This window comes from Sinocyclocheilus anshuiensis, unplaced genomic scaffold, assembly GCF_001515605.1.
Source record: "Sinocyclocheilus anshuiensis isolate Anshui unplaced genomic scaffold, SAMN03320099.WGS_v1.1 scaffold2088, whole genome shotgun sequence".
Taxonomy (NCBI): Eukaryota; Metazoa; Chordata; class Actinopteri; order Cypriniformes; family Cyprinidae; genus Sinocyclocheilus; species Sinocyclocheilus anshuiensis.
In genome coordinates this window covers 176,870-199,692 of record NW_015542460.1, presented here as the reverse complement: position 1 = coordinate 199,692, position 22,823 = coordinate 176,870, and the positions used below count along the sequence as shown (strand labels likewise).

Below are 22,823 nucleotides of genomic sequence, written 5' to 3'. Positions count from 1 at the left end.
GTGTGTGTGTGTGTGTGTGTGTGTGTGTGTGAGTGAGTGGATGTGTGAGCGTACGAGTTTGTGAGAGTGTGTGTGAGTGAGTGAGTGAGCGTACAAGTGTGTGAGTGAGTCGATATGTGAGCGTGTGTGTGAGTGAGTGAGAATGTGTGTGTGTGTGTGTGTGTGTGTGTGTGTGAGAGAGTGCGTGTGTGGCATATGAGTGTGTGTGTGAGAGTGCATATGAGTGTGCGAGTGAGTGTGTGACTGAGTGAGTGTGTGAGAGTGTGAGTGTGAGAGTGCGTGTGTGTGTGTGTGTGTGAGAGAGTGCGTGTGTGAGTGTGAGAGAGTGTGTGTGAGAGGGTGCGTGTGTGTGAGTTTGAGAGGGTGTGTGAGAGGGTGCGTGTGTGTGAAGTGTCACTCAGCACCGCTGTGTCTTGAGCAGAAGAAACGTGATACTCATGTATTGAGCTCTCCAGTAAAATTATCTTAACGTCAATGGCCACTGCATGTAAGAAGCACCTTTAGAGCTGCTGTGTCTCTCAGACGGCAGACGCAGTGCCCGCGATGATCAGACTCTGTCTTAGGGTTCAGTGAGAAAGGAACCAAAAAATGATGTGTAATGTAGTGAATCGTGAGCTTGGCCGCTGCTCTCATGTGTGCGTTCGTGAGAGTTCACGAGAGCAGCAGTTCTCATGCTTAAATCTTGAGTTAGTTGATACAGCCAAAATAAATTGAACAAGAAGTGCCTCTCAGATGAGAGCGTCTCACATGGACAGCTACAGGACCTGATGTCCAGAGGCCTGCAGAGCAGCTGTGTTGACCTCTGTCACAGGTCTCACAGCACACATGCAGCTGAGTGGAGAGTCGTGTGTCTCTCCTGAAGTTCACAGTCCTGTCTGATGGAGGCCGATCTAAACACGACTGAGCACGCTATGACATTCTGATCAAAGATTCAACATTTTATTAAAAAATATGTGCAAAAAACCATTGTTCACAATATGACCAGTAACATCTAAAGCCCAAAGTATACTTGAGTTATTTACACGTACGCTAGTGAATGTGTACAGTCGAATGCGCAGCCTTCAAAGTATGCTCCATTTGATAGCGTGTGCGAACGCATGCGGTCGACAAATGCACTCTAGAAAGCTTCATCTTTGCCCAGCGTCTGGTGACGAAATTTGCATAACTCGCACTGTACCCTCGAACAAATCAGGTCGATTTTGATTTCGTGCTGACTAAAACCCTAGAATGCATTCGATAACTTTCATTTTTCAGTGGGACAGTGAACCGTTAGAATGTGCAGCGCAAGCTGACTGCAGGTAAACTGATAGCTGTGCGACTGCAAATAATGCAGCGTGCTCTACTCACCCCAGTGGTTCATCGTGGTTTAAAGGAATAGTTCTCCCAAAACTGAAGATTAATGTCCTCACCCTCAGGCCATCCGAGATGTAGATGAGTTTGTTTCTTCATCAGATTTGGAGAAATGCAGCATTGCATCAGTGTCTCAGCAATGGATGCTCTGCAGTGAATGGGTGCCGTCAGAATGAGAGTCCACAAGTAATCCAGAGGATGAGAAGACAAAAGCTGAAACTATTCCATCATTAAGACGTTTTTAACTAAAATATGAGCCCATAATCCAGAATAGCGCTTCCTCCAGTGAAAAAGTCTGTCTCCTGTTGTCTCCACCACGTGGTTCAGACGTTTCACTGGAGAAAGCGATATTATGGATCGGGTTCATGTGGAATGTGTCTGTTCTGCGCACATATCAGATATTTTACAGTCAGTTCAAGTGTAATGTGATATCAGCTTGTGTGAATGTTGACAAAGTGAATTTGGGCATGCACAGCATGATAACTGGATATTCATTATGATAGTTGCATTTCTTAATAAAACATTAGAGATTTAAAAAATGAATTTATCACTTAATCTATATGTGAAAATGTGAGACGAGTATGCACAGTTAAATATCATCTCTGGTGTGTGTTGACACAAGTCTCTTCGATCTTCTTGCGTGTGTCTGGAGATGTTTGGGACAGTTGAAGGTGATCTGAAGCAACTCGGGAAGTGATCACGTGACCTTGGCTTTGTCTACGGTGGTAAAATAAAATCCCTCCGTGCATTGCTTCGTGGTTCCCGTACGCTGTGATATGAATCTGCAGTGGTTTGTCTTGTAGGAGGCCGTCGAGTGCGGCTGTTGTGTAATGGTGAGGTTTTGATGTGATAGCGGAGCGGGATGTTTTTATTGTGCTGCCCGGCCGTTATTTCTTGCAGGAGCAGCAGTCTTTCGACTGCTTCTCGGGTTACCCCTCCGCGTGACCACTTCCTCCCACTGGTCTCCGTTTTCCCGCCAGGTGTTGGTGTGTAGTTTGTCAATAAAGCTTTTAGTTTACATCTGGAGCTATCTATTGTTATTTTAATGTGCCGCGTTGACAGACACCCGAGCCGAGCCGCTCGATACGTGTTCCAGAACTCGATGACAGCTGAGCGCTGCAGTTTGCAAATCTTTTTTACCGAAAGTACCAGCTAGCAGAGAAAGCCGATACTCGCCCTGGGCCGCTGCGACTGTGGCCTCACTCGCAGGCTCCTGAGCGCTTCGCTTGTGTTTCGGATAACCGCTGGGCGCTGAGTGCTTTAATGGCGCTGGGCTCCCGCGAGGCCTGCAGTGAGATGGCTGAAGGTCAGGGTTCGAGGACGATCAGATGTGTTTTGATGCTCTGGCCTGTAGATGTTATTAAATATTCAGCTAAAGATCCTGGCTTGGTTTACCACTGCGTCTTCATCTCCATTGATTAGGTCTGTAAACATACACAAGTCACCTCAATCTGCACACTGTGTGCGACAGGGATGCGTGTCTTCGGCGTCCCAGCTCTGGGATTTATTCATGCATTGCCTCATCAGTCTTGAGCACGTGTCATTGCACCATACTTTCACCCACACGTATTTCTTTCTTGTAGGATGTCAGGTTTGGCTTTTGTTCCTCAGAGAAGACTGTGTGTAAATGACTCTGCACTGGTGTATTAGTGTCTGGGTGTCCTGGATGAGGTTTCAGAGATGTTGAGGGACAGATTTAGAGCTGTACAGATATATATTAACAAGATCAGTCACAAGCATGCAGACTCCAGCGCACTCTGTGGTGTTTCTTCAAACACAACCACACACACTCAGACTCACTGAAGCTGATGGGCACGTACTAAAGGGAGATAAAAGAAAAACCAAAGGTGGTTGCAGATTCAGTTTTGTGTTTCCTAGTGGCGCATTCACGTTCCCATCATCTCCAGAAGTGAAGCGACTGCTCTCTGGGTTAGCTGTGCTTGTGCAGAGGCTGTTTATTTCATGCTATATGTGAAAATACCAACTCTTTGCTAAATAACCAACTGCTTTTGTATTATAGAGAGTAAAAATGTGATTTTCTTAGTATTAGGGCTGTCATGCAAATAAAAACATGTAGTCTATTCAATGATATGATGTGCCGATTAACTAATCTAATTAATCACAAATTAATCATACATCGGTTTTGGTTGAGAAATTACCCCAAAAGATCATTTGATGAGAAAAGCATTGAATAGACATGACAAAAATTAGCCTAGCTTCAGAAATAAATATTTTGAGGCATTTTTAAAAAATGTTTTATATATATATATATATATATATATATATATATACAAAGATAAAGTAGAATTAAAATAGAATAGAAAGTGCTAGAGTTAGAGGGTCAAATAAAGATGGAACAGATGTGTTTTTAATATTTTTTTGTTTTTTGATATAAATATAAGAGGGTGCTTTTTTGCCTCATATCTTGAATTTTAAGCTCATATAGCTGCATTCATGTGAGATGATGGACAGGTCTGGATGAGGCAGTGCATTAAATACCTGAAGTATTTTAATGTGTTGTTTTGAAACGGTGTTAGGAATCGTGTTTTCCCTTATAAGGATTCACGCTTCGGACACTCACCTCTCCCCCCGCTCGCCCCCTGCTGATGTCATCGTCCATCGCAATGTTTCACTGTAGACATCGCCCAACCCTAGTTTTAATTACACAGTTTATAGTTTTACACACACATAGATATATAGATAAAAATAAAATTTAAAGATTTTTACACACACACACATATAGAAAAAAATATTTTATATATATATATATATATATATATATATATACACAATTAAGTATGAAACTAAAAGCAGCAGAAGGTGGCGGTGAGTCACTGTCTTAATGAGTGAGTCATTCATTCAACCAATTCTTTTAAACAGCTGATTCATTCAGAAACGAAGCTAGTGACTGCCTTTATGAATGAGTCACTGAATCAATGACTCATTTGATTCGTTCACAACTGTGGATCCATTCAGTAATGAATCACTCTTGCTGGTGTGATATTGCTAAACTATATCATGATATTTACATTTAGTCAGGTGTAATTTAGTAGGTGACAAATATCACCCAAAGATTGAAATGCTGTTAGAGTGTAGATGTTGTAATATCACCGCTTGTTTTCCTGGATGACCGATAGGGATGTTGAGATGCAAGTCAAGTCACCTTTATTTATATAGCGCTTTTAACAATACAGATTGTGTCAAATCAACTTTATAGCATTAAATAGGAAAATATTATGTCAATAATGCAAAAGATGCACCGCCATCACTGGACTTTCTGAAAGCAGCTCTTTCTGAAAGTGCACAGTTGTGTCACAGGACTGCTGTCTTGACCAACATACCTGTCTTCTGTTTCAGCCTTGACCGCATACACATACCTCACCATCTTCGATCTCTTTAGGTAAGTGACATTTGTTGGTGAAATTGCATTTAAAAACTTGTTCCACGTTCACACTTGTGTTTCTGTGTTTAGCAGATACTAATACTCACACAAACATCTTACTTAGACTTAGAAAAATTAATCACGATTGCATAAATCAGATTTGCTTAAAGTACCCAGATAAAGATTAGGCATTATATGATTGTGTAATTAACCATTAGTGGGCTTAAGGCCGTTCACACAGGCTGGGTGTTCAAAAATTAGTAAAAAAATATCAAAAGTTATATCTGGTGTCTGAATAATGTTTGGTTTGACTGTATGTGCCCGCACACTGGTTCATACCCGGCTAGCTAAAGGAATGAAAGGGAAGAAACAATAGTTGTATTGCGTTTAGTTTGGTTGTTAATGTCTCGTGCTGTTGTCTTTGGCTCTCACAGTCTGATCACCTGTTTGCTGAGTTTCTGGGTGACCATGAAGAAACCCAGTCAAGTGTACTCGTTTGGGTAAGAACGGTTCATACTTCAAAGATCAATGCCTTTATTTTCTCACTTCAGAGTTCTTCTCTCTGTTGGACACACATGCAAGATGGCATTTGTATGGCTCTGGTACTGATACCATAGTAAACTGTTCAACAAACGTTAATAAAAGCACCATCTGAAAGTTTGTGTAAGCCTGTAGACCTTAGTCAGCATAGACACATATTTAATTTCTGACAGGAATAAAAACAAGGCTGCGAGGGGCAAAAGTGCAGTGTGTTTTCAGTGGATTGACAACATGACAGTTGTTCAGCTGACAAAGCATCTTCCCAAAAAAACTTTCAGTTGACCAAAGCTCCGTAAAAGAGTTTTGAAAGTTGTGAAAATGAGGCGATTCATCATCTTCATACAGTGCATGCCATTGGAAAGACTGTCTGTCCTTCACTGCATGGTGTCTGACCAGATCAGCGTGTCCGCAACACTGGTCTAATTTAATAAAAATGACAATTTTCATACAGCTGTACACATTTATCTGACCTCAAGCTAGGTTTGGAGGAATTGATCTGAGGAGTAAAGTTCATCATAATTCTGCATTTATTCTGTGTAAGTGTAACTCGCGCTTGTTGGTGCTGTTGCTGGCCAGACTGGTGTCCTACACAGAGAGCTGTCTGTGTTTTTTAGTAAAGGGAGACGTCTGTTTAATGTATAGTTATGAGTGTCGTGTTTCTGGAGATTAGCTTCTCTCCAAAACTGGCAAAAAAGACATCAAACAGGAAGTAAAACAATCTCTGGTTTATTTTGGTGTATTTCCACAATGTCCTGATAATATCACGTCTTTTTTTTGTGGCGGCACATGCTCCCGGTCAAAGGTTATAGTTAACAGTATTCTACTCTTGCTCTTTGAATTGTTCTTCCTGATCTCATCCCCAGAGCTTCAGTGACACAGCAGCTGTCCTTGCAGTGGTGCGTGTCGTGTCAGGTGTTTGTGTTGATGTGTGTTTTGTGGTCTCAGCTTTGAGCGTTTGGAAGTGCTGGCGGTGTTTGCCTCCACTGTGCTGGTTCAGCTGGGCGCTCTCTTCATCCTGAAGGAAAGGTGAGATCCGTGTGTGTCTGCAGAACCTGATCCTGTCAATATGTCACTGCTGTGGGAATGTGGACCGCGCCTGTGACCCGACTGACTCACGTTCACCTGATCCACACACACGCACGAGTAGGGCTGCAACAAACGGTTATTTTGATAATCGATTAATCTAGCGATTATTAGAGCGACTAATCGTCGATTATTTCACTGATTAATCAGTAGACATTTATTGATTGATTATTCAGCTTTTGCAATTAGTTAAAATATTGAGTTATACATATTCTAACAAATAAATAAAGGTAATCACTTCAGCTTTTGAAAATCATATGTAGTTGCAATTACACAATTTATACAAATAAATGTATTTGGCACACAAAATGAGATGGCAGAGAAACTCTCTCATTTACCATTTAATTAGCTATATGAAAAAGTAACTGAATGACATCATTCTGCCTAACATCTCCTTTTGTAAGTTCATATGGATATGAAACAAAATAAAGGTAAGTGATAAGACGCTTTATTTTTGTATAAACTATTTTATTCAGAACATAATCTCTTAAAATACAGTATAGGGTTATGATAATCAAAACAGTCCTGAGCTAGATCAAGCTTTGACCTCTGCAAACCAAACTATCACTTTAATTAAATATTTTTTTCCCACTAATAAAAGATTGAATCATTAGCTAGCTCCACTCTGGAGAGCTGCTTTAGAACAGAAAATAAAGTTATAATTCTATCTGAAAGCGACACTGACTGGCTTTTCATGTTTAATACTGTAAAGCTGCTTGATTTAAGGCTATCTGTTGCATAAAGTACTATATAAATAAACGTGACGTGACTGGACTTTACTGGAGTACTGAACTGCAGAACTCCTGCAAACATCCACATTGCTGTAATCAGATGCTTTCTTAACTGCTGCTTTCTCACCGCTGTCAGTTTGTCGACTAATGGTTTCAGCCCTGCATATGAGTGAGCCTATGATATGAGGACTCGTGCAGATCACAGCATCACTTCTTCTGCTGAGGCTGGTTTGGTGTTTTCTGCTCACTGTAGCGTTTCAGACTCTCAGGAGCGGCTCTGACATGATGTTATTCAGTATAACCTCTCAGGTGTGTGTGTGCTAACTGTGCGTTTCCTTCTGTCTCAGTGTGGAGCGCTTTGTGGAGCAGCCCGAGGTGCACACGTGAGTACAACATTCACTGAACACACACACTGGAGGAGTTCCACTTCACTGCTTTTATACTGAGCTGATCTTTTTAAACCTGATCCTCACACTAACTTTTCTGCATTTTTACATGATCATTGAGAAATCACTCAGTATTTATTTTCGCCATTTGCTCCCCACGGTGTAGGAGATTTCAAGTTTCTCCACACACACATGAAACTGAATACATGACTAATGATAAACAAATATGTACACACACACACCATGATGAGCCCCATATAGAAAGTGGATTAAACATGCAACCTGTTTATTTTGTGGAACAAGATTTCTTCCCATTCTTTTATCGCTACATTAGATGCATAAAATTAGAAGTCCAAATTAGTGGAGCATCATTAAAGATGAAGGGCATGCCTCAATACCCTGTTCTGGCTCTGTCAAGTACAATCATGACACCACCATCACGCCAAGATTAGAAAAGCTGCCTGATGTCCTCCGAAGGAACGGGTCTACAGTTGGAGAAAAATTTAAGGCCCAGGACACACCAAGCCGACTTCAGAGATCTAGCGGTGATGAAAACCGACGGTGTTGTGGCCTCACGTCTGGTTGAACACACCGCTCACACTACAGCCGACTGCAGACTAGCACATGCGTTCTGCTCCTGCGTGAGAGGAATGAACTGTCTACATCAGCAGCTATCATTAGTCTAGATTCATCAGTTAAAAGGAGAAACCGAAATACGAGATATACGCAGATATACAAAACGTAAACAAAGCAGCGCTTGCTTACCATTTTGAATATCAGATATGTGGATAACTTCCTCCTTTTTAAGCAGCTCTTGCTGTTATGAAAATATTCACGTATTGCAATGCTCGGGTAAGATTGCGTAACATTAGAACAGCCTTCTGTCTGTGCCGTCTGGACTTACTTGCTCTCTTTCATCACTTTCACTTTGCACTGACTCGTTCGCTAAAATGAACATGCGATCAGAGATCTCACTCTCGCGGGCGGCCCTGCTGAATCGGGCAAACTGCTGCCAACATGAGCCTGACGAGAGTCAAAGTGTGGAAAACATAGCTAAAAGTAGACCGACAGACGTTTGGCTTGGTGTGTCCCGGCCTGTAGACCTCTTTGATTTCAAAGTCAAATTGTCATTGTTCATCCATCTGTACTGTCCAGATGAAGTTCTTGAATGTTCCCACATATGTTGAGAAAGGAAACTTTGCTTCTGTGTTTGTTTTAGGGGGCGTCTGCTGGTGGGAACATTCGTGGCTCTGTTTTTTAATCTCTTGACTCTACTGTCGGTCAAGAACAAGCCCTTCGTCTTCGTGTCTGAAGGTAAGGTCTTTTCCGCAAACAGCCTGCTTCCAAGTGTGGCCCATGTGAGGTCTAAAAGCCACTAATCGGTCTGTTTAATGACTCCTGCTCACAATCAAACACCATTTCATTGAGTATGCATGACAGTTTAGCAGATTATTTTATTTCAGATGTCTACAGGTTCAGTTCTGCAGTAGTTTAAGGTTCAGCGATGATCATTTAAAAAAAGACACAGCCAGACACAGCTTCATAATGAACAGAAAATATTATTACACTTCTCATAATAAGAAAAGGTCTATAGCATCGTTTTGCCAATTGTGTAACACAACATCAAGTAAAGTAGCAAGACACGTTTTGAATTTTAACTACGCGGTGAACCTTTGTTTTTGAGCGCTCAAATCACTCATGCGCTGTTGTCCACGCAAAGACAGAAATGTGTGTATGGATGTGATTGGTGTTTCTCTGTGTGTCTTTAGCCGCGAGCACCAGCTGGCTTCAGGAGCACGTGGCCGACCTGAGCCGAAGGTAGCGCACACTTCCCGCTCTGTACGGTGTATGGTGAAGAATGCGGTGTATATGATGCATAGGCTTGTGAATGTTTGTGTGCAGTCTGTGCGGACTCATCCCGGCGCTCAGCAGCGTTCTCCTGCCCAGAATGAACCCGTTTGTGCTGATCAACCTCGCTGGAGCTTGTGCTTTGGGCATCACGTACATGCTCATCGAAATCAAGTGAGGAGACCACACTTTGTCTTATATATATATATGATGTCACAAATGTCTCACAAGCATCCATCAGGCTCATCTTCTCCTACACTTTTTCCCACACAATTATTATTAGTGCAATTATTAGTTCATTCAATGCTGTTAACTCTACATCCCTACCACAACAGTATTTTTACTACTGCATACTATTACATTTTTACTATTACTATTAGATATCTTCGAATTCCTCCCTTAGTCTTAGCCTATAGTTGAGTTATATTAAATATCCATATTGCTTTGTCCGCATGTCCTCGTCATAAGCACATAATTTATAAAACACAGCAGATGGATACCTGCAGCCAGGTACTCGCCATGAAGAGATCCAGTGAATGTGCTTCTGCTGCCGTATTAGCATCTGTATCACACTCGGAGAGGCATTGTGACATGCGCTCTGAAGCAGAGGTGATGTCACTGAGTCACGTGATCTTCTTGTCGTTGTTTGCAGTAACTATAATGCGATGGACACCGCGTCTGCCATGGCCATCGCCCTCATGATCTTCGGCACCATGTACCCCATGAGTGTGTACAGCGGGAAGGTGCTGCTGCAGGTGCGTCTCAGTGTGTGCGATCACTGATGTTTGAAATGATTCTGTGGCATATGTCTGGGACAGTAGTATCAGGGTTGTTCTCTCTTTCCCGCAGACCACCCCCTCTCATGTCATCGGTCAGCTTGACAAACTGCTCAGAGAGGTCAGGGTCATCTTCTCTCACTACATTGGCATTTTCAATATCTGTGGTGCACGTGCAGTTCTCTCATTCTTGTTTGGTTCTTGATGTTTTTCAGGTGTCCACATTGGATGGAGTTCTTGAAGTCAGAAATGAACACTTTTGGACCATTGGCTTTGGCTCTTTGGTGTGTAGATATGCTTTCTTGATGAGCTTTGTTTCCAGCACATGCGTACTAGGGCTGTCACTAACGATTATTTTGGTAATCGAGTAATCTGACGATTATTCTGACGATTAACCGAGTAATCGGATAATTAAGTATTTTTTTGTAGTAATAAAAATAGACCTAAGTGAACAATAGCCTTTAAAATGACTTCAAGTACATATATAATAGCAATTATGTAAGGGATTATCAATGGCATGCCGTGCATTAAAGGATTTGAAATGCAGGCGTGGAGGCCAAGAACCACCCGATGCGAAGCGGAGTACATTTAAAATCCTTTAATGCACGGCAAGCCGTTGATTATCCCACTTATTTCATGGTCATTTGCCAAGTTATAGACAAGTTAAAACTAGTATTGCTCTTTGCAGCGCAATATTTGACCGAATATGTAAAAATGCCGCTTATTATCGTCAGTTACGGCTCATTAGATCTAGCATTCTGCCCGCGTCAAATCAGACACAGAGATGAAATAGTGCAGTTAGATCACATTTATTTTAAAATTACCCAATCATCTTTATTGAAGGGGATAGTTCACCCAAAAATAAATATGAAGTCGTCATTTACTCACCTTCATGTCGTTCCAAACCCATAAGACTTTCTTTGATCTTCAGAGCAAAAATGAAGATGTTTAATATATTCATCCTTTTTGTCTCTGCATTTTAAGTCCAAGCAACCAAAATTTCCAAGCTTCAAACGGTTCATAATCCATATGAGTCATACAGTTAAAACGAAGACTTGTGAAGGGACATGATCTTTTTATATGATGAATAGATTTAATTTAGGCTGCACGTATGAATGTCAACGTAGATCAAATATAGTAACCTGATGAGGTACATCAAGCAAGTACGCTTGAGCTGCTGTTGACCACATTTAGTAATGGATTACTTGATGTCTTTATGAAGCTTCATAGTTTTGGTGGGATAGATTTTCGTTGGAGGGACAGAAATAACTCTGGTTTCTTTAAATATATCTTCATTTTTGTTTCAATATCAGTATATCCTGGTTGAACCACTGTGATGATGACGTAAAAGTAATTCACCCGCTTGATAACGCATGCATGAATCTTCTGTACAGTAACAAACCGCTTTCAAGGACTTAAGTATTATAGGAGAGGCATGATCACTCAACTCTCCAGTAAAAACACTCACATGAGGCCTCAGGTAGGAGATCTTAACTCGCTGTGTTTTTGCGCAGGCCGGCTCTGTCCACGTCCGCATTCGCAGAGATGCTGATGAGCAGATGGTTTTGGCCCATGTGACCAACCGGCTGAACACGCTAGTCTCCACGCTGACGGTTCAGATCTTCAAAGACGACTGGGCCCGTCACTCGCTGACCTCCAGCACCCTGCCCACCGGCTCGCTCAGCCTCTCGGAGTACGTCACTTCGGCTGGCTTCCCCCCTGTGATGTCCAAACAGCACGACGAGTTGAACCCGGCCACGTCTACGCCTGCGAAGCTCAGCAGCCCTCCGCCCGAGTTCTCCTTCAACACACCGGGGAAACACATCCAGCCCGTGGTGTTTCAGACGGCCCATCAGCACAGGCCCTTCAATGCGCCTCTCTCCTATGGGATGCCTCCCTACTCCAGCATGCTGAACCAGGGCTTTGCGCATCCCAGTGACGGTCCCGCCATGAGGCTGGGCTTTGGGGTCGGGGCGCGGATGCCATCTGTTCAAGGATACAGGACTGTGAATGCAGCGCCACACAGATACGGAAGCAGTCTACCCTCGTCACAAACCGGCCAACAGAGACCGTGAGCGAATCACATGATCATCACACTGCTAGCCCACCACTACCCTGGGTATTTATTTTAACGGGACCAAGAGCAAGAGTTTCATTGTCAATGGATGTTTTATCTATATTCTTTATTTGTATTAAACCGCTATCAGACATCTGTGAAGTCGCATTATTATCTTCATAAAGTTCATCTGTGAACAGAGTTCAAGAGTGCAATGTTTCATTTTAATCATTTTGTTTAGAGTTTGTCATCTTTTTGTGCACCGATAATTGCATTGAACATTAGTTAAACCAAACATGAGCATATGGAGGAGCTTGTTCATTGCATCATGTTTTCACACAAATTACACGAGCAATGTCTGTTCACCAGGGTTGTGTGCCATTCAGAATTGAGCTGAGACTGGCTTGTAAATGTCAGTCATTTTTAACTATAAATACAAAGTTTGTCAAAACAGACTAAGTTGCCTTGACAAAGGTGTATTGCGCCAGAACGCATCTTCTGTTTTGAATTTTCTTGAGTTGCAATTTACTACATTCCTCCTCATGGCATTCAGATTCTCGTGTGTTGTGGCCAGTTGTTCAAATACACCAGGAGCCACAGTCCTGCAGAGTTTCACTCCAACCCTAATCAAACACACTTGAACAGTCTAATCAAGGTCTAAAGGTTACAGGAACGCTACAGACAGGTGAGTTTTGATCAAGGTTGGAGCAAAACTCTGCAGGACTCTGGCTCTCCTGGACCGGCGTTGGCCTCCCCTGAAATATACGCAGGAGACGATTCTTTAATTCTGCATTCTGTCCAACCTTGCTAATTCCATCCACTCTTTTAGCTGCTCCCGTTAGGGGTCGCCACAGCATAATTATCCACACAGCTTCTTTTAATCTGGATGCAATTTGTGTAACTCCATGGACCAACTGTTCAGTGTCCCATTCACTTGCATGTCTTTGGATGTTAGGAAAAATCTGGAAACCCACGCTGACATAGGGAGAACATGCAAAACTATACACAGAAAACTCCTGGTCTTGCCGTGAGGCAACAGTGCTAACCCCAATAATGCAAATTACACAAACTAATTCTAGATTTACAATATAAAAAATTATAATAAAAAAACATTCACTTCATTGTAGACAAACACATTAAAGTGATTTTACTGAATGAACCGTGAACTTTTCCATTGTTTTATCGATGCAAGCACACTAGATGGACATATTTAAAGGAACACTCCACTAATTTTGAAAACGGGCTCATTTTCCGACTCCCCTAGAGTTAAACAGTTGAGTTTTACCGTTTTCGAATCCATTCAGCCGATCTCCGGGTCTGGCGGTAGCACTTTTAGCTTAGCTTAGCATAGATCATTGAATCTGATTAGACCGTTAGCATTTTTGCATGCAACTTGGCAATGATATTACGCAGCGCCTGAAAATAGTCCCCAGAACGCTCCCTGTGCAAGCAGGTGGTCACGTTGGTTATGTTGACTGAAGTTAGCCTATTTTCAGGCGCTGTGTAATATCATTGCGCCTGCTGCACCTTGGTATGGCAGCAAAGTTGCATGCAAAAATGCTAACGGTCTAATCAGATTCAATTATCTATGCTAAGCTACAGCTAAAAGTGCTACCGCCAGACCCGGAGATCGGCTGAATGGATTCGAAAACGGTAAAACTCAACTGTTTAACTCTAGGGGAGTTGGTCCAAACGCTCGACTATCAGTCATCCACCACAAATATGGCTTATTTGAAATATGTAAGTATTAGCAACTTTACATGGCCACTCAATCTAATGTTAACCTAGATAAATGTGGGCTATATTCAAGTGTCTGTGTGGAAGCTGAACATTAGCTCTCACTGCAGGACAAATGGAGGCACCAGTGCGCTCACTGTCATTTTTGGTCATACAGATAAAGAGTAATACATCTTTTAAATCTGCAAAGACTCTACGTTTATTTGTGTGCACTCACAATAACAACAAAACGCGCTTTTGTAAAATAGTGAAAGCAAACAGGATGCACTTTCTGCCGTCTCGGTCTCTGTGAACTTGAGCTCAAAACTCCATGTATATCTTTGCCTTACAGACATTAAATATATATATAGAGAGAGAGTGAAATGTATACTTTCAAATAAACCAATTCAAATGGAAGACAAATATTCTGAGATTATGTAATCTGTCTGAAACAAGCATACAGGCGCATCCACTACTGTGGAGATGACGAGTCAGTGTCGCAGACTTCATCTCTTAACCCGAAACAAAAAAAAGCACTAGTTTATCAGTGAATTATTAAAATGTTAATGCAGCCTCCTTACTGTTTTTCCCTGACACATTCATAATCATAGCTTCTGCGGTGCGCTATAGCAAGCTTTATGAGTGCGCTTGAGCGCTTATTAGGCTTTGTAGGCAATTAAAGTCTCATTGTAATGATTTAAATGGTTTATTAATAAATGTGAGAAAACATCCTAACGGATTGTCGAGTCCATTACAGGGCTGCAGTCATATCTCATTACAAAATCTTTTTGGATATGTCACAAAATAGATGGCTGCCAGCTTGTCAAAACCTGAGCAGACTGACCTGAGGAATTTGCTTTTCATTCTTCTCTAGGGCAGTAAATCTTGATATTGGGATGCACAAAGGCTCCGAGCACATGGAAACAGGAGTCATCAGATCAGAGTTAGTAGATCACTCCTCACCTTACGGCACTGGACCAGGCTCCTAGTCGCTGAATGACACTCCTCATATTTAAACCACCAGACATGGAGTCCACCAGATCACTCGGAGAGTACCACGCTATTCGTCAGCAGTGCACATCCAGGGAAGGTCAGAAACACTGCTGTTTAAAGTAGTGGCCGGCTTAGTCTCTGGATTTAAATCCCACTGAACATCTTTGGTTGGATTTGAAGAAAGCAGTAGCAGAACAAGTGACCTGGAAGCTTTTGCACATGAGGAATGGACCGAGATTCCTCTAGAGAGGTAAGGGATTCTCTGCAAAATTGAGGATGTAGACCAGGGTTCCTCAAATCTTGCCCTGGAGGGCCAATGCACTGCAGAGTTTAGCTCCAACCCTGATCAAACTCCCCTACCTGGGATTTTCTAATGATCCCGAAGGCATTGATTAGCATGCTCAGGTGTGTTTGATTAGGGTTAGAGCTAAACTCTGCAGGAAAGTGGATCCCGTGGGCCAGATTTGAGGATCCCTGATGTAGACTGTACAAGAAACTATACATGAATGCATTCAAAAGTCAAGGACATTTCCACCACATCTCAAGTAGACCACATGCAGACCAGATTTGTGTCATCTTACTCTTATCTTGGGGAATGAGTGTTCCGTTTTCTGCTTAATATGCTTTGAATATTCCACAAAATCACAAATTCTGTTCGATCCCAACTTATGTGAATGGCCCCTATTGCAGCACAGGACTCAGAAAACAAATGCTGTAAGGTCAGATTTACTGGCGTACATATTAACAATTGGCTTAGGCTAGTTAGCTTTGGTAGTTAGCACCTGCTGGTAGATGCTGTAACTGCAAGCTTCTGTGGGCAAAAAGCACCTTTGTCCCATATGGTCAATCAAAAATAATAATCAATTTTGTAAGCTAAATTGTAAATTAGAAGTCTCTTAGACATTTCAGTATTTGTCAATGGTCCACTTAGGTGTGTTTTTTGTATGTGGATATACACAATGAAAGTGGTGAAGGGTTTTTCAGTATTTGGGTGCTTTGGTTTGATGAGGTCGATCAAGCATCATTCATCACCAAGAATTAGGGACAAAAGGTTTAGTGGCACACTTATTCACAGTCAGAAAGTGTTTTTATATGCATGAGTTTTATTTAAGAATGAAGCCAGATGACAAGCTCCAAATATTACAGTGCACTAAAATTCACAAACAGTGATGAACCAAAACTGATTTGCTGAAGTGTGTGTATGGGTCCGTGTGTGTCATCAATTAGACCGCAGCGTTGTGTGTTTTTGTCAGGACTCTTTTGTGGTTGGTAGTGAGACAGGTTTGATCCTAAAAGGGCCTGACACATTCACTCAAAGGTCGCATGAGGCCAAATCTGTTAAACTGACAAAGCTTGAAGAATGCAGAGCATGAATCTGTAGAGATAAGAGAGGGCATTTCTTATATTTTTATAGACTATATTAATGCTTGGCTTACAGTTACCCAGCATGCGTTTAATGCTTCGAGAGCATATTGTGCAGGGCTCTCTTCTTCCACTTGAGAGATTACATGAGATTCACACTTCATGACATAATTTTGCTTCCACATCATTAGCTCATCTAGTAAGAGTCCCTCTCCTACATCCTCCTTCATTCGTCTTCAGTCTTTCTTCTCTTTTACTCTTTAAAGGTATTTTTTGTTAGTAACGCTGGAGGCAAAGAACGCTGGGAGCTACTGCTGATCTGTCACAGAAACATTGACCGTGTGTCCAGCAGATATTAAGATTAAGATCCATATTTGGTGATCTGGGGCCGTATGTATAATGCCGCTCAAAGTAAAAGTTTAGTCCTAAGTGTGTCAAAATTCTAAGAATTACGTAATTTTACTCTTATTCCTAGACTTAAGAATAAGAGTGATTCATAAAGGTTCCTAAGTGTTAAAAGAGTTCTCAGCTCCTAAATGATTTAAGAGAGCTGGAGCGGTCTCCTAACCTAGTTAGGAGTAACAAGATGGCAGCAAAGAGGAGACGACAAACACTTTCCAGCGAAGATATGACATATTGGAGTTATATGATGATATGGAGTTGATAAAACGATACAAACTTGATTGTCAAGTTAGATTTTTTTTTGTAACTGACAAAGTAAGAAATGTAATAACCTCTTCCACTCAACAAGTCAATGCTCTAACTGCAGAAATGTAGTAATTGCATTTTTTTGGCTGTAAAATGCAGCAATGCACCGGTGATGACACAGTAAGCAGGGTCTTACATATTGTGGCACTAACCCCACCAAACACAACAGTGACCAAAAGTGATGTGTGGATTTTTTTTTATGACCCCACATTTCACTTAAACCACTAAAATACAAAGGGGAAAAAAACACTGACCAGTGTTGCCAACTGCTTTCAATTGAAAGTAGCTAAAACTGGTCACTTAATGTTGCTAGATGACCTCATAAAGGTGAGTTCACTGATCTATATTTATATTTATATTTATATAGATCAATAAGTTATTAATATTTCATTGGTCCTCTTGTTTTTGCATGTGTTCATAATTTCTTTGTATGACAGCATGCCAAAGATTATGACCGCACAATTTGGCATGTTTCATTGCATTATTATCACAAATAAAACAACTGACTCTAAGCAATTATGCAATATGCTTACAAAATCTTGAACATTAATTAATTTATTTTTTTTAATTAAGGGTGAAATTTCCTAGGCCGGACCTCACTTTTGGCCACTACTATATGGCAATTAATTAACTTTCCAACTGACCGCCAAACCATATTGCAAAAACAAGCCACTTTTATGAGGATTGTGGGCTTTCATGGAGTTGTTGGAGCCACTGATTGAACTCATGTTCACATCATTGCTCCAACTGTAAACGAGGAGACATACCAATAGAAAACGAAGCATCAGTAATAATTTGTGATAATTTTGCACAATGCAAAGCATTTATTTTTATTTTAATAAAAAAAAAACATTTAAATATTAAAATATTTCAGTGTCTTAATTAAATGATTTTATTGTAGTTACATTAAATGATTGGTGTTGTGCTGCTGTGACTTTACATGAGCAGGCTCACTATTGGCTGATTCAGAGGTTGAGGTCAGCCATTTTGTGTTGACATCATTGTAGTCCTTAGTTCACAACACTTAAGTGTCACCTCAGTCAACACTTAAGAATCAGTCTTAGACTTTACTGAAAGCTGCTTTTAGCTTCTTTATAAAAGTCTCCTACTCTTAGAAAAGTCCTACTTTTTACTAAGAATTTTTTGACACTTAAGTCAAAGCTTAAGACTATTCTTAAGAGCATTTCTGAGAAGTTTTATACATACAGGCCCTGATCACATGTGGCCAGTGCTAAATAAAGGTGGAAACATGGAATAAAACTGCCACATATTAAAATGTAATTAAATTAAAAACCACATATGAAGGTAGTGACCAGATGGCATGTGAAGTGTAAATCCTGAATGCATCCGGTACAGCCCACTCACCTAAAACATGATTGTTCTGGGATCTGTTGCGAGAAGCTGCACCAAAACAAGTGATTCAAACTTTGCTGTGATGTATCAAAAAACATGAATTTCATTGGAAATCACAGCTGTCCTCCTTATTGTCACGCTTCCATTGTCAAGCTCTTGCTCTCACCATCCACACTCAGTTGTTAATAACCCACAACTGCAGCCTAGTTCTAATTTTAGAAAATGAACCATTATAAAATTGACTTATTTCCCATGAGGTGTAAATAATTGTATTTTTTTTCTCTGCAATATAATGGTTACTTTTCTGAAATGAGCCACAGTGATGTATGTGGCCGACGAAGACGACCTACGGAGAATGCAGCCATAGAAATGAGACACAACAATTGTCTGGTCTCATCTTATACACACTCAAACTCCACCCAACCCAAACCCCTCTGCACTTACCCAGTTATTCCCAGTGCCACTGTTGATCTGTTCACTCACCTGTTCCGTTACCTAACGTGCAATAAACTCCCCGAGATTGGGTTCACTTTCATCCTGTGTATGTGTATTCATGACAGAAGACCAGACCACTATTAACCCAACAGGAGCTCCTCCAGCCTTCTGTCCAGAACATCACACATCTTGAAGGTGTGTTTTTAGTGTGGGCTGATCTTCTCTTTTTACTGATGTCTGTGGGAGAAACCATTTACACACTATCCCAACACATAGAGTATGCCCTATGGTTGAGTGGTTTCTTGTTTACTGTGGAAGATTTTAGAGTTCACTGAGTTTTCCCGAAACCTCCACAATCTTCTTCAGTCTTCCCTGAGTCCACCAGAGATACCACCAGTGCAGTTTCCCCAGTGCCATCGCCATCTTTAGCAGTCATCACCGTGCCAACTCCAATTCTGAAGCCGTCATTGTCCCGCACTGACTTTCCCACTCCTCCCATACCAGAGCACACACATGTCATGCACCCAGAGGCAGAGCTGACACCATCCACGGACATTCTACCAGAGGCATTCTCTGTCCCGATGCTAGAGCCTGCAGCCATGTCCATCCCAGAGCCTGAGCCTTCCACAAGGTCTATTGTCGAGCCCTGGATGCCACAGAGCCGGTTCCTTGTCCCTACCCTGCGAGCCTCTTCCTCCTCTGCCAGTACCATCCGACTGTCTTGATGTCCTGGTCCCATCCTGAGTTCTTCCTGCTCTGTTAGTCCCATCCAGCCTCCAAGCACTTTCATCTCTGCAGGTCCTGTCCAGCCTCGAAGCTCCCTTGTCTCAGCTGGTTCCATTTAGTTCCCACATTTCCTCGCTCCCCAGCTCGGCCTTGGGCTACCCGGTCCACAGGTCTGTGGACTCATTGGCTCCACATTGGCTCCTCTGTTGACTGTCATCCCTCCCCGAAAAAAAAAAAATTTTAAATATTAAACTATTTCAGTGTCTTAATTACATGATTTTATTGTAGTTACATTAAATGATTGGTGTTGTGCTGCTGTGACTTTACATGAGCAGGCTCACTATTGGCTGATTCAGAGGTTGAGGTCAGCCATTTTGTGTTGACATCATTGTAGTCCTTAGTTCACAACACTTAAGTGTCACCTCAGTCAACACTTAAGAATCAGTCTTAGACTTTACTGAAAGCTGCTTTTAGCTTCTTTATAAAAGTCTCCTACTCTTAGAAAAGTCCTACTTTTTACTAAGAATTTTTTGACACTTAAGTTAAAGCTTAAGACTATTCTTAAGAGCATTTCTGAGAAGTTTTATACATACAGGCCCTGATCACATGTGGCCAGTGCTAAATAAAGGTGGAAACATGGAATAAAACTGCCACATATTAAAATGTAATTAAATTAAAAACCACATATGAAGGTAGTGACCAGATGGCATGTGAAGTGTAAATCCTGAATGCATCCGGTACAGCCCACTCACCTAAAACATGATTGTTCTGGGATCTGTTGCGAGAAGCTGCACCAAAACAAGTGATTCAAACTTTGCTGTGATGTATCAAAAAACATGAATTTCATTGGAAATCACAGCTGTCCTCCTTATTGTCACGCTTCCATTGTCAAGCTCTTGCTCTCACCATCCACACTCAGTTGTTAATAACCCACAACTGCAGCCTAGTTCTAATTTTAGAAAATTAACCATTATAAAATTGACTTATTTCCCATGAGGTGTAAATAATTGTATTTTTTTTCTCTGCAATATAATGGTTACTTTTCTGAAATGAGCCACAGTGATGTATGTGGCCGACGAAGACGACCTACGGAGAATGCAGCCATAGAAATGAGACACAACAATTGTCTGGTCTCATCTTATACACACTCAAACTCCACCCAACCCAAACCCCTCTGCACTTACCCAGTTATTCCCAGTGCCACTGTTGATCTGTTCACTCACCTGTTCCGTTACCTAACGTTCAATAAACTCCCCGAGATTGGGTTCACTTTCATCCTGTGTATGTGTATTCATGACAGAAGACCAGACCACTATTAACCCAACAGGAGCTCCTCCAGCCTTCTGTCCAGAACATCACACATCTTGAAGGTGTGTTTTTAGTGTGGGCTGATCTTCTCTTTTTACTGATGTCTGTGGGAGAAACCATTTACACACTATCCCAACACATAGAGTATGCCCTATGGTTGAGTGGTTTCTTGTTTACTGTGGAAGATTTTAGAGTTCACTGAGTTTTCCCGAAACCTCCACAATCTTCTTCAGTCTTCCCTGAGTCCACCAGAGATACCACCAGTGCAGTTTCCCCAGTGCCATCGCCATCTTTAGCAGTCATCACCGTGCCAACTCCAATTCTGAAGCCGTCATTGTCCCGCACTGACTTTCCCACTCCTCCCATACCAGAGCACACACATGTCATGCACCCAGAGGCAGAGCTGACACCATCCACGGACATTCTACCAGAGGCATTCTCTGTCCCGATGCTAGAGCCTGCAGCCATGTCCATCCCAGAGCCTGAGCCTTCCACAAGGTCTATTGTCGAGCCCTGGATGCCACAGAGCCGGTTCCTTGTCCCTACCCTGCGAGCCTCTTCCTCCTCTGCCAGTACCATCCGACTGTCTTGATGTCCTGGTCCCATCCTGAGTTCTTCCTGCTCTGTTAGTCCCATCCAGCCTCCAAGCACTTTCATCTCTGCAGGTCCTGTCCAGCCTCGAAGCTCCCTTGTCTCAGCTGGTTCCATTTAGTTCCCACATTTCCTCGCTCCCCAGCTCGGCCTTGGGCTACCCGGTCCACAGGTCTGTGGACTCATTGGCTCCACATTGGCTCCTCTGTTGACTGTCATCCCTCCCCGCTCCACTGAATGTATTTTATTTTTCAATTTTGAAAAATGTAATGCAAAAAACAGTAGGCACACATTTTCATTGTCATATTTTCTCATCTCCTGTTTAGATTTTTTTTTCAGTTCTAAATTTAGGACTCCTAAATTTGTGTTCTAAGAGTATTTCACAAAGCGTTTTAGCGCTAAAACTAGCTCCTAAATCTGTGAAACGTTAGGAGTAGTGAAGAGGACTCCTAAGTAACTAAGACCAAATCTGAACTATCCTAAAATGGCTGTTGCCAGCAATCTGCCTCAGAATATAAACATTTTAGAAACATTTGACGATAATGAGCTTTTAAAAAGGTATCGGCTTTGGTTTGGAGGGTATCCCAACTCCACATTTTTGATTATATCCTTAATATATAGCTGTTCTCGTGTCCAGTTTGGTTTTCTTTTATGTTTGCATGTCTTACTATCAGCCATGATTATTCTACTCTGCTAATTAAAAGGCTGTTTATATGAATATTACCAAAATTTTATTAGTCGCTTAGTAGCAGAAAAAAAATTCCACATGAAGTGGCGAAATCACACAGTCCGTGACGGACAAATCGTTAATGGTTGGTCTGTGTGGTAATATAGTACATCGAGCAGGACATCCATATGCTCTCCTAACACTCAATCTAATGTTAGCCTAGAAAAAAGTGCTCTGTTCATGTGTTTGAACAGAGCAGGGTTCATGTGTCCGCAGAGTGTGGAAGCTGAACAGCAGCGCTCTTGGGCTACAGATGGAGGCGCCGGGGCGATCATTTGCTCTTAAAATACTTCGTCATTTTTGGTTATACAGATAAGAGCAATGCATCTTTTGTATCTGTAAAGACTACGTTTATTCGTGTGCACTCAGAATAACAACAAAACGTTGCGCTTTTGTAAAATAATGAAAGCAAACAGGATGCGCTTTCTGCCGTCTCGGTCTCTGTGAACTTGAGCGCGTCACTTCGAAACTCCGTGTATGCTTGCCTTATTACAGACATGAAAAATATATCTATAGAGAGTGAAGCTTTTAAATGAACCAATTCAAACAGAAAACAAATATTCTCAGATTATGTAATCTGTATGAAACATGCATACAGACGCATACTGCGGAGACGACGAGTCAGTGTCGCCGATTTCATCTCTTAAACCGAAAACAGAAAGCACTAGTGTAACAATAAATTATTAAAACGTTAAGGCAGTGTACTTGCTGTTTTTCCCTAACACATTCATAATTATTATATTTGCCGGTGC

The 22,823-nt window shown here is 41.6% G+C and overlaps 1 protein-coding gene across 1 annotated transcript in view; it reads left to right on the top strand.

The window, feature by feature from the left end:
* The window catches only part of LOC107693787 (zinc transporter 6), an 18,215-nt gene extending 5,644 nt beyond the window's left edge, over nucleotides 1-12,571 (top strand). The window contains exons 5-15 of the mRNA XM_016493298.1: nucleotides 4,708-4,750; nucleotides 5,167-5,232; nucleotides 6,218-6,298; nucleotides 7,434-7,469; nucleotides 8,692-8,786; nucleotides 9,242-9,290; nucleotides 9,375-9,494; nucleotides 9,973-10,075; nucleotides 10,170-10,217; nucleotides 10,312-10,380; nucleotides 11,611-12,571. Of these exons, the coding sequence (XP_016348784.1) occupies nucleotides 4,708-4,750; nucleotides 5,167-5,232; nucleotides 6,218-6,298; nucleotides 7,434-7,469; nucleotides 8,692-8,786; nucleotides 9,242-9,290; nucleotides 9,375-9,494; nucleotides 9,973-10,075; nucleotides 10,170-10,217; nucleotides 10,312-10,380; nucleotides 11,611-12,171 (1,271 nt within the window). The 3' untranslated portion in view covers nucleotides 12,172-12,571. The remainder of the gene's footprint in view (nucleotides 1-4,707; nucleotides 4,751-5,166; nucleotides 5,233-6,217; nucleotides 6,299-7,433; nucleotides 7,470-8,691; nucleotides 8,787-9,241; nucleotides 9,291-9,374; nucleotides 9,495-9,972; nucleotides 10,076-10,169; nucleotides 10,218-10,311; nucleotides 10,381-11,610) is intronic.
* Nucleotides 12,572-22,823: the final 10,252 nt, after the last annotated feature.